This window comes from Sorex araneus, chromosome 11 (assembly GCF_027595985.1).
Source record: "Sorex araneus isolate mSorAra2 chromosome 11, mSorAra2.pri, whole genome shotgun sequence".
Classification (NCBI taxonomy): Eukaryota; Metazoa; Chordata; class Mammalia; order Eulipotyphla; family Soricidae; genus Sorex; species Sorex araneus.
Window position 1 is genome coordinate 55,531,238 of NC_073312.1, and position 13,494 is coordinate 55,544,731.

Here is a 13,494-nt window from a genome sequence, read left to right on the forward strand (position 1 = left end):
ATAAACATTAACATTTTTAAAAAATAAGAAAAGAATAATGAAAAATAGGCTGTTATGAGTAATAGCAAGATATAGAAATCAATAAATAAGAAATTTGTTTGACATGTATAAAAACATGTATTTTTAAATCTTAAGGGCATGAAATAGAATATAGCACTGCACTGCAATGTCGTCCCTTTGTTCATAGATTTGCTCGAGTGGGCACCAGTAACATCTCCATTGTGAGACTTGCTACTGTTTTTGGCATATCAAATACACCAAGGTAGCTTGCCAGGCTCTGCCGTGTGGGCAGAATACTGTCAGTAGCTTTCCAGGCTCTCCGAGAGGGGCAGAGGAATCAAACAGGAATCAAACCCGGGCCGTCCACCAGCTAGGCAAATGCCCTACCTGCTGTGCTATTGCTTGAGCCCAAAATAGAATATATTCTAAGTAATATATTTAAAATAGAAATTATCTCATGAAAAATTTAACTCTTCTACACTTCTGTCTGCCACTGAACTGATATATCGTCACAGAATAAAATTAATATAGTCACAGAGAGTAATAGAGGATTTTTTTTTCTTTTTGGGTCACACCTGGCGATGCACAGGGGTCACTCTTGGCTCTGCACTCAGGAATTACCCCTGGTGGTGCTGGGAACCCAACCCGGGTTGTCGCTTGCAAGGCAAACGCCTACCCACTGTGCTATTGCTCCAGCCCCGAGTAATAGAGTTTTTTATAGAGAAACAATATTTAGGCTGGTTAGTATCACCACAAAATATAGTTTTTTACACTATGAAAATTAGAAATATACAATATTTCATAAAAATATTAGTGAATTAATGGAATCGAATAGAAAGCTTAGAATGAAATTCAACTACATAAGAAAAATATGTTACATAGTATGTATATAACATAAAGATAGTAAGATAAAGTAGAATTTTAATATGTGCATTAAAGGACAAAGTATGATTAGTTGAAAATTATCACTGACTCAGTACCTCTCACTATACAAAAGGATAAATCTTAAATTCAAAAAAGATTAAAGATGCAATAAAAATCCACAAAATCAAAAATAGATAATAATTGTAACCTATGATTAAAGGCAATGGCAATATTGGTAATGATTATGGGCTGAATGGACAGAAAATACTAAAGAATTGACTTTTGGACATAGGAAATATATTCAAACTCACTAGTATGGAAATGAATAAAGATATCATTTTTTCATCTGTCATACTGTTGATCATCCTAGCATTAAGGAAGGTATTTGATACTTCTTAGACTTGGAAGGTAGAATTACAAGTTACTTGAATATTACTGAATTTAGTTTTGATATTACACCAAAAATGTACAGCCACATGCATTCCTTTTTTACCTTTCAAGAAAAAAATATACACTTTAATTCTATCGATAAAATTGCACAGATTTGAAATGATGCATGTTCAATGGAATTTATTTCTTCACTCTCAGTAAAAAATAATAATAATAATTTAAAAAAATTATGATGGTATTCTTAAACAGTATTATAAATTTAATGATAAGGAATATTTTTATGTTAAAAGGTTTTTTTTTAAATAATCCCATTGCCTCTTCAGAAGAACTTATATTTACCATTAAGTGAAACAAAGAAAATTATTAGGAATGTAATAATTTTGATGGATATTGTTTTATTAATGATTCTTAGAAACAAAGGAACTTTAAATTACTATACTAGATAGGTGCATTTGACATAATTGTAAATGTTTTCACTTTGTACTCACTGTCATTATTTTCTCACATATAGATGACATATTTTATAGATGTGGAATAGAGTTGTCTCCTTTATCCTTGAGTTCTCCATTTGGGAATTCAATAAACAAAAGATTTTTTAAAACTATATAACTAGTCTATAGTTGCATCTATTATAAAATAAGTATACATTTTCTTTGCCTTTATTCTTAAATAATATAAAAGTTATTTATATAGAATTTACAAATATTAAGTAATATACATTATAAGTGGTTAAAGTACATATGTGTGGGTTATATGCGAATACTGTGCCACTTTACAAGGACTGTGTCTAAAGTTTTATATCATGGGGCTTGTGGATATCAAGGGAAAAGGATAGATTGATAATAGAGAGAAAATATATATATTAAATATATTTACAAATCCAATTTATTCATGTATAGAATGAATTATATATATTTGAATACCAATCCAGATATTGATAGTTGTCTTCAAAGATCTGAAATATTATATAGTACTATTATATAGTACAAATATTATATATTGCACCAATGACCTCCTAGTATCACCTTGCTTTGCAGTAATGTATTGGAGACTCATGTCTGGTATTTCCTAGTCCCTACAGCCTTTAAACCAAACATGAGTAACATGACTACCCTTTGTATCAGAAAAATTATTATAATTTCTTTTGTTTAATCTTGTCCTACTGTGCTTTCCCCAAAATTTAACCAATTGTATTATGTATTTTCTGAGATCCTGGCCTCTCTTGTTTTTCGGATCTAATTTAGGTGCTTATAGGACAAAAGAATGCCAGCTATGCTTCATAAATTGAACTATGGGGTTAAACAGGAACAATAAAAAGCATTCTTTGATTCTCACATAAGTTACCTTCTCTCCGCAGGAGGAGCATTATCCGCTGCTTGGACAGTGAGTGCATAAGTCTGCCCGACTATCAATTCCACTCCTGGGGCGATGGTGATAAGTCCTGTTGTTTTATTGATGATGAAGTCTCCCTGAGCCCCAACTAGGATTTCATATGTGATCTCCCCATTTGACCCTTCATCTGCGTCGACTGCAGTGAGCTAGAATTGAATTGAAAAATCACAGCATAAATCCTCATGGGACTACCCCATTGTAAAATCTCCTACTAACAAAAGGTGCTTCATTTCAGCAAAGTAGGTATGCAAAGTCGCTTTCTTTTTGTAAATGGAGGCTACTATTTTTTATTATGATTCTGAAGTAATTATAGGACAAAAATACACTGTTTTCTTCTGAGTGTAAATCAATTGTTATGGATGGTGAAGACTATATTTTAATTTAATAAAGAAAAAGATAGGAAAACACTAACAACACTATTATGTGCCTGTAAGAAATTCAATCTTTTGCCTTCTATCTTACCTCTTGTTCTTGATATGTTTACACACAATATTGTCTGTTAACTGGAAAAATGAAAAATGTTAGAATTGCCTTCATTACTTTTCTTTTTTTTTTTTTGCTTACCCCTTCCTCACATTTGTAATATTTAAATTTCTGCTTCCTAGAGACTCTTTCTCATTTATTTTAGCTTACATTTGCCTTAAGGAGGATCCCCATAATCTTACTCACATAAACCTGTAAAGACTGATGAGAACAAAGATTATCTTCTCAAAATCAGGCAAATATTCTGTGATTTTGATTATCTAATTAGATACTTATAATAACAAGCCCCATAAATTTTGTTTTGGAGTTAAGTGACTTCTTGAAATAACACCACACTAATACCACACAGGAGTCTCTGACTACAATTTGCATGAACATGTTTTCATAAATTTGAAGCAATGGTATGCAATATTAGACTGTATTTGGGTTCTTATGCATGAAGAATGTCAGTTTTATAAAAAATAATTAATGACTTCATATTATAAGACTTCTTGACTCTCAAAAATATATATTTATTTTCGGGGGGCAAAGAAAAATAATACGTTCTAGTGGAAACTATCTTTTTTCATCTGGTTTGGTGTGGGGGCGATGCCCTGCAGTGCTCAGAGCTTATTCTTGGTTCTGTGCTCTGGGATGGATCTCAGCATGGCCTGGAGAGTCATACAGAGTGCTGGGAACCAACAGTGGGTTGGTGGCGGCAAGGTAAGTGCTCTACATGTTGTGCTGTCTTCAGACATTCTAGTGGTAAATCTTACACATTTTACAAGCATCTACAGATTCTCTGTTTTTATCATTCTAGAAATAATTGGTGGAGAAAAATGTAGATTCATTTTACACCAAAATGGAAAACAATTACAAAAAAAGGTTCATGTTGAAGAAAAAATACGTGACTGTAATAAATAAACTGATAGAAACCATTTTAGTCATTGATAGCTAAGCAGGGAGGGCATTTGCCTTGCAAGCGGTCGACCCAGGTTCGATTCCCCCATTCCTCTCGGACAGCATGGCAAGTTACCAAGAGTATCTAACCCACACGGCAGAGCCTGGCAAGCTACCTGTGGCGTATTCAATATGCCATAAACAGTAACAACAAGTCTCACAACGGAGACTTGTTACAATGGTTACTGGTGCCCACTTGATTAAATCGATGAGCAATGGGATGACAGTGATACAGTAATGTTCTTATGTAATTGAGCTACATTTGTAAAGTTGTTTTTTATTAGAGTTTTACTTTTGTAAAGTTGTTCTTTCTGCTTTACTTTTGTAAAGTTTTCCTTTGTATAATACGGTCTCCCTCAGCTGGCCAATGGACACTTCTGTAGTCTAGATCCAATCGGAATGACTATGCACATTTATCTTGAAATTTGGATTAGAATCTGAAATGCTGAAGTAATTAACATCACATTTAAAGGTTCCTATTTGCTGCAGTTAAAAAATGTAAACAGAGGACCTTATGCTTAAGGGGTTAAATTATCCACACTGTATTTCTCTTGTTATTTTTACTCTTTTATTATATGTTGTTATTATTATAATTATGTGCCACAAAATTACAGAAATAAAGAATTGTAAGCAAAAAAGGAAATATGAGGGGCCGGAGCGATAGCACAGCGGGTAGGGTGCTTGCCTTGCACGCGGCCGACCTGGGTTCGATCCCCAGCATCCCATATGGTCCCCCAAGCACTGCCAGGAGCAATTCCTGAGTGCAAAGCCAGGAGTAACCCCTGAGCATCGCTGGGTGTGACCCAAAAAGCAAAAAAAAAAAAAAAGGAAATATGAGACAAGCATTAATTCAAATCAGTCTAATTTTGGCTATTTGTGGGTAGGCAGATGTGGTAGCCAGAAGGAAAGGCAATTCATGAAATGATTCTGAGAATGACAGATATAATCCTAAAGGCAAAGCAGAAAGGAACTATTTTAGGAACAGTTCAAATGAATGATGTATATTTATGGGAAACTATTCAAGCCAGATGAAATTATTTTCTTTCTTTTGTATAAGGATAAAATTATAAACTTAGAGAAGTGGGAAATATCGTAGATATCAATTCTGATTATAGTAAATCACTTAACACAATGTCTGAGTAAATGTTAATTAAAATTTACCTCAAATCAGATTCAATATTAGTATTCTTCCTGGGACTTAAATTAGCTAAAGGAATTTAATGATAAATGGCAATGCATCAAGTTAAGACGTACTGAGGATTGTGCTTCAGGGATAAAGGTATTATGACTGCTCTTATTTGACATTTTCATAAGTGATGTTAAAGGAAAAATAGCTGGGTGACAATTGAATTGAAGAGGGTACCCATCTGGGAGGTGCTTTAAATACCAAATAATACTGCAAAGCACAAGAGAATAGAAACACCCCCCAAAAGAGCAAAGGTATTCAAATACAGATAAACTAATATTTTCAGGGAACAAAAGCAGTACCACAGAAAGCATTAGCAAAAAGGACATTTCATAAATAAACCCAAAGTGAATGCTATACTTAGGTGAGTTAAGTATATTTATACAATTTTCCATGGGCTTTGTACCAAGTAATAAAATATTGAATGAAAAATACCATAATTGAGTCCATAAACAAAGAAAAATACTTTGTAGAAATTATTGATGATTCAAGCCCCCAAAATAAAATTTAAAACCCCAACACTGAATATTCAGAAAATGGTTATAATGGTTATCTGTTCAATAAAAGATGCAGAATGTCAATCTGGGGAGGAGTAATTAAATAGGGAAAAAGTGATTAGTAGTCAATGTACAAACAGAAAACAAAACACAATTCCAATTTACAAGGAGAAATTCTGTATCCTAAACAGAAAGAAGGCAGTATGGAGAGATTGACACATGTGGAGAAATCTAAGAGTTGCTTACCTTATTCTACCTTACCAGTTGAAAATAAAATAAAATTATGGTTTACAAGTTTTACTTATAGGTTATATAAATAATAAAAAATTAATTAATTTTTCCATACCAAATGGCACTTCTTTTTAGGAATTTTAATCTTATATCCCACAATCTTTCCTGTCAATATTCCAATGTAGTACAGATACCTTATCTTCTCAGTCACTAATTTATCGCACAGAAATAAAATGAATAAATATACCATTTTGATTTGTCTGTGCTATTCCCTTTCTACCTTTACATCTGTTTCCTATGTCTGGAAAACATCACTGAGTAAAAGAAAAAGAGTAAAAAATACTAGATTATATTTTAGATAAAAAATACAAATTGGAGTTTCAAAATGAATCAATGATGGGAAAAAAATATTTACTGTTGACAGAAATATCACTGGGGCTAGAGCGATATTACAGCGGTTGGGCACTCCCCTTGCATGCAGCCAACCTGTGTGTGTTCAATTACTCAGTCTCTCTCGGAGAGCCTGGCAAGGTTCCGAGAGTATCTCGCTGCATGGCAGAGCCTGGCAAGCTACCCATGATGCAATCAATATGCCAAAAACAGTAACAATAAGTCTGAAGATGAGAGATGTTATTGGTGCCCTCTCGAGCAAATCAATGAGCAACAGGATGACAGTGACAGTGACAGTAACAGAGATATGATTGTGACATATACTTTAACACTAGAATTTAAATATAACATTGTATATGATTAAATATATATTCACTAGAAATGCATTAGGGATAAACTTATAATGAACAACTTCTAATAATTTTGTATCCTTATTCCTAGTAAAAATACTTCATTTTCTTTTGATATAATTTAGCTCCCAGAAATCCACAAAAATTAATTAAGGGAAGCAAGTTTAGATTAAACTTCAAAATGAAATTGAATATGTTTCAGTTTCTCTTGAGAAATAATTTTGGGTATGTATGAAAATCTTTAGATAAATTCACATAATACATCTCAGTGACAACAGTGTTTGCTGGGTAAAATAGTTAAATTTGTCCTAAAGAATTAAGAAGAATCTAGAGACTTGGACATTAGACTTTTATAGTATAGATTGTATTTTAGGCTTATTAAACCAGATAAGCAAATTATGGAATATTCATTTTTAGAATATGTAACATTTATAGCACTATTGAGGTGATGAGATAATACATGCTGTAGGATATAAAAACAGAGCATCATAAGTTTAAAAACTTTGGGAAAGTTTATATAAACCTTAATCGTGAATGACTTACTGACATAATGGAATGATTCATTTTAGAGGGCTCTACTTTGCTTTGCTGGAGGATGAAAAAGGTAGCTTATTTTTGAATACTATGATTAGTCTAAACTAGAGCAAGATATCATTCCTAAGTATGGTTATTACTGACTATTATCTTACAGTCTTAGTTCCACAAAAATATAAATGTTTGCACTTTCTATATTTTGTTTTTGGCTCCTGGACAATACCTTGCTGTTCTCAGGGCTTACTTCTGATTCTGTGCTCTGGCTCTGTGGATGACTTTTGACTGTGCTTTTGATGGATCAAATATGCTATAGGGGGTTGAACCAGGGTCACCTACATGCAAGGAAAGTGCCTTACTCCACATACTATCTCTCCAGCCTCATACAGTTTCTTTTAAATATATGTTTCTACATATTTAACAGAAGACATGCATATTCATATCTTTTTCTGTATTCAGTTTGTTACAATGTTCTCTCTTTCTTGACATTTGGCAAGAAAACTGAGCCTTACAACTTTGTAGATCTAAGACAGTTTATGTTATATCAGTTTATGTTACGGGATTGGAGCAGTAGCACAGCGGGTAGGGCATGTGCCTTGCATGTGGCTGACCTGGGTTCCATTCCTCTGCCCCTTTTGGAGAGCCCAGCAGGCTACCAAGAGTATATCGTCCGCATGGCAGAGCCTGGCAAGCTACCTGTGGCGTTATTGATATGCCAAAAACAGTAACAACAAGTCTCACAATGGAGATGTTACTGGTGCCCACTCGAGCAAGTTGATGAGCAAGGGGATGATAGTGATATTGATGATACAGTGATTTTGAATGTATTTTTTACTCACATGATTTTTACTTTTTTTAATGCTAGAACTGAATACAAACCAAACATACAAGGAATGTGCTATAGCAGTGAGCTACATCTCCAGCTCATTATACAGATTTTTTGAGTGATCATGTATTTGTATTCTTGATACAGATTATTTCCCATATTCTTAATGTAAAATATAGATTGATTGATTGATTGATTCAAGTATTCCTAATATTGAGTCACTTAATTCTGTGAAGTCAAATTTGGATTCATTAATATCACCAATAATTTAACAGAAGTGAACTGTCAAGCTAATAATGGTAAGTACAAGATTTCTAAAATGTAATCTTCAGCTGAAAGCTGGAATTTCATCAGTAGTAACAGTAGAAAAAAAACAACTTTTCACTGCATTATTTTCAATAAATTGTCTGCCTAATAAACTAATGAAAATAATTGAAGTTTATCAATCAGCCGTTTTCTCAAAAGAAAATGGTGTTCTGGGCCAGTTATACACAGTGTAGCAATTGCCTTAAATGCAAGAAGCCCTGAGCTTGAACACTGCAAAATGAGTTATGAATGAATGAATAAAAAATTTTCTATGAGTTCTTTTATGCCAGTTCTTTTATTAGGTATACAAGAAAATATCTTCTTAGGTATATAAGAAAATACCTAATTGGTTACACAGACCCCCTACAAAATGTACATGTTAAATATTTTTAACGCTTGTTGGCAGAAGAGAAAGAAAAAATTACATCATTGGTATCTATTTGGATAGATTAATGAATAATACTTGGCCCTGGGAGACAAAATAGTGGTGCAATGCTATGATAGAGAGAAGATGAGTCAGTGAAAATTTATTCCTGGGAATGGCAGATTAGATGAAACCCATAAATCCCTGAAAAATAGCTTCACCTGTCTACTGTGATATTAAAACACACATTGCATATGAGGAAAAATCATCTTATTAGGAAATTTAATAAATTTAATAAAAAACAAAACAATATTAATTGAAATATGTGGTATTAAACATAAAATCCCTCTCCCTAAACTCTATGACACAATGTATTATAATAAAGAATTTTCAATTTACTCATGTGGTTAAAATGAAAATAATAGTTCAAGTGGACATTGTTCTATTGGACAAAAAGATTATATGGGAAGACAAGTTAAATCTCACAAACTTCAGACAATAGCCATGAAGACAGAAAATGGAATTAATTTACTTCAGGAAATCTTACATTCCTTGAGTGTCTATAAACACTTATAGTGAGGTGTAACTAAAATAAGATAAACTAAGGGGGCAGAGTGATAGTTCTATAGCAATTGTCTCACATGCAGCGGACCGTGGATTTGATCCCCAGCATCCCAGCATCCCACCATCCCATCCCTAAGCCCACCCGTAGTGATTTCTGAGTGCAGAATCAGGAGTTACCCCTGAACATCACTACGTGTAGCCCAACAAAACAAAAACAAAAAAGAAAATAAATTTAAAAATCTTTCAAATGTTCAAAGAATATCAAATAGCTTTTTAAAAGTGTGTTTGTAATGTATTTTCAGTGGAGATTATCAACTCTTTATTAGATGAAATACATTCTGGCGATTACCATAATTTTAACAAGACTACTTTTTAATATACTACACATTACAGAAGTTATATAATAGATATTATAAAAGCTAATATAACAAAACTTTTAATAAAATTCACCTGAAATACCTAGTAACAGTAATATATCCTGAGTATAAATTACTTAGAAGACATTAGAAATTACAGAAGTAATACATGTATGGTAAGTTTTTGGTATAAAAATAATGTTGCTGCCTCTTGTATTCTTCAGCCAAATAAAGTAGGTATTAGGAGAGTCTTGTTTGCCTCTCAATGTTCATAGCTAGCTTCACTATGTCAGCAAGTTGGAAATCATGTAATTTAGTTATTTCATAGTTAAGACTACAAGATTCTTAATGGAACTTAATGTGTGTAGGCTTTAAAGTATAGCAAGATACCATATATTTATATATATGTATATGTACATAAAACTTTCCTACATATTGGCATAGAATAATCTAAAATATTTAATTCCTCAGTTGAGCAGATAATTGTGTTAGCAAATGCTATTAGGAGCATAAATCAGGAGGGAAAACAAACTATTAAAAATACTATTATCAATTTCTTCGTAGGCCATTGAAAGTACCTAAAGATGGATTTTGTAGGTGTTCCTATACCTGATAAGTGAAATAACAAAATCAATGTGGATATCTGAAAAATATTTCTGTATATTTCTTGAGAATTATATTTCTTTTCTGTGGAAATACAAATATAAATATTAATATAATAGACTCTTGGTATTCAAACAAGAAGACGGAAACTGTAAGCTTAAATGTCTCAGTAATATTGCATTGACTTATGTTCAACTTCTTACCTTATTATATCAAATGATATTTCCACAAAGTTGCTTCTCATCAATTCCCATCAAGCTTAACCCATCTATTTATGGAACTAACATTAAATATCTTAAAATTAGTTAAACTTAAAAAAATATATGGCATACTACATCTAAATTACTTTGGAATACATGTTATTTCATCTAACATTGATATATTCATTCAGACCTCAATCTGTACTAGAAACTAGACTCTAAAATATGCAAAGTGCTTGATACAGACAATATGTATCTGTCAGTTTGTGGGTTAGAAGAGGTGACAGTATCCTTAATAGAAGTGCTATTAGAGAAAAATTAAATGGCATTATGAAAGTACAGAAATGCCTGTAATGACAACTGCACTGGAAGTATAAGTCAATGCATATATGACTGAGTGAAATAAGCACACACACGTTTGTGTGTGTATATATATATGTGTGTGTGTGTACACTACTAACATCCCCTTCAATTGCCTCTCTGGTTACTAAAAATCCCTATGGGTTCATAAGTTCTAATCAGCAAGGAACCCTATCCCACTGCTTAGGCCCAAATATCCCTTCTCCCTCTTTGTTTTACCAACTTTCAGCTATTTTTAATAACATTCTAATTTATTATTGCAATAAAGATTTGCAATATTTCCTGATTATTTAACTGTTAATGAGTATTATATTTTAGTACATATACCAAACTTATAGATTAGAAGAATGTCTTATTCTTTTGTGCATTTTTCAGATCATAACAAAAGTACTAATCTCTTAAAACTTTAAATACATTAAATTATTTTGTCCCCAAGTTACATGGATAGCATGTGTTTATAGTGCACACATATGCACACTCATTAGGATTTGACTACTGATGTTTTGTTTATTTATTGTGTCAAACTGAATAATCTAGTTTACAGTCTTTCAGTACAATATAATAATTAATAATAAATAATCAGTATTTCTACTGATTTATTTGGAATATTATATTTTTTTTCTTTCTTGTGTGCATGTGTGTGTGTGTGTTGTGTGTGACAGAGAGAGGTTATCTGAACCAATGCTCAGGAAACATAGGGACTTCTCTGATGATTTTCAATCAACTCACCTGGATGTTCAACTTGAGGACTCGAGAATGCAATGTTTTTCTGGCCTAACTGCTGTTGGTTACCCACACCTTGCTCGTAGTGCCTGCTGTTTGCTGAGGTCACAAAGATAATTCTCAGGGGTCCTCTAGAGCTATATCAAGAAGTGCTCAGGGGACCAGGTGGAGATAGGGTTCAAAACAGGAGTGGCTGTACAAGATACGCTCCTTAATCTTTGTACTCTCCTCAAACCATTGAAGTAATATTTCTCAAGATACATTATTTTTCATACTTACCAACATATTCGTATTTTTCTTTTTGCTCAAATAATTATAAATGTCATAGGATTTGCCATGAGGTAATGTTAAGAGGGAAGGACATAATTTTATAATATAGTAACTAATAAATGAGGTAAGATACTTTTCTGACATATAGAAAAGAGAATTGATAATATTCATTTTGTTTCTTCTAGGACTTTATCAATTTGAAGTAAATAATATAGCAAACCATCAAGATCTATTACTTCAATGATGAGAAAGCATATTGTCAACCATTGAAATAAATACACATTACATAATTTTTTAAATCATCACATAAAGCACTATAGTTAAATATAAATTAAATATAAAATATCAAATTGTATAAGACAACATTAATCATTATATCACAAATAAACTTTTATTAAAAACATACTTCTATTCAGGGAAGAGAAAATAATATTAAATGTGAGAATTATTTGTTATATAAATTGTAAATTAAGATATTTGTCATCATATATATTGTTAGTATTAGTATTTTTAATAGTTAATTTAATTGGAGAGCCGAATTTACATAAAATAACTAATATTATACTTATATGGGCTGGAGTGATAGCGCAGCGGATAGGGCGTTCACCTTGCATGAGGTCGACCCGTGTTTGATTTCTTCGCCCCTCTCGGAGAGCCCAGCAAGCTACCAAGGCTATCTTGTCAGCAGGGTAGAACCTGGCAAGCTACCCGTGGCATATTCCATATGCCAAAAATAGTAACAACAACTCTCACAATAGAGATGTTATTGGTATTCACTCAAGCAAATCAATGATCAACGGGATAACAGTGATACAGTGATACTTATATAGCAAAAAGTCATTATAGTAACTTTCAGATATAGTAATTTTTAGATATACTTGTCATCTATGATAAAACTTCAGTTTGTTATATCTTCCTTCCCTATGCTATTGAATTACTTAACATCAGAAATTAAAACTTCATATTTCTTTATTACCAATGCCTAATCCATTTAACAAGCTATACAGCAATTAATCTTAATGTTAATTATTTAACTTCGCACCTTTAAAAATATAACTTCTCATTTTAGGTTATCAGTCAGATTATTTAGCAAGTATAAGGTATTAGTAAGATTATTCAAATAATTTAAGAAGCACTAATTTCTAGAGATATGTAAAGTATATGGAGTTTAGTTGATTGACTTAAATAACAACACTGTCCTGAATTATATGTGATTTATCAACTTTCATAATGAAACTACATAACACTCATTTAACCTAGACCCATCCATTTGTTTATCCAATAATTCACTAAACAAAAATATATTAAATGTCTCTTTGTATATGATGACTTTTAAGATATTGAATGTATAGTATAGAGAATGAAAAAGAAAGTAAAGAAAGGAGATGACAAATCCATTTCAGATTGTGATCCAATAGAAAAAATGTAACTAAAAATATAACTTATATTTTGAAATATTCTATATAGAAAAAATCAGTATGTTGTGGGATGGTAAAGGAAGCATAATTTAACAAAGGTAGATAAGGAAATCTTTAGGAAGTTATATTTAGAATGTTATCTATATAATGAAAAATGTTAATAAGATTTATCTGGTTAAAGTGCAAGCATTATAATGAACAAGAGAAAGACAAATGGTAATTAATACATTTGGAAATTAATCAAGGAATTG

General features: G+C 32.1%; 1 protein-coding gene across 1 annotated transcript in view; it reads right to left on the reverse strand.

The window, feature by feature from the left end:
• The window catches only part of PCDH15 (protocadherin related 15), a 1,456,321-nt gene that overhangs the window by 275,795 nt on the left and 1,167,032 nt on the right, over positions 1-13,494 (reverse strand). The window contains exon 16 of the mRNA XM_055118856.1: positions 2,599-2,792. Coding sequence (XP_054974831.1) covers positions 2,599-2,792 — 194 coding nt within the window. The remainder of the gene's footprint in view (positions 1-2,598; positions 2,793-13,494) is intronic.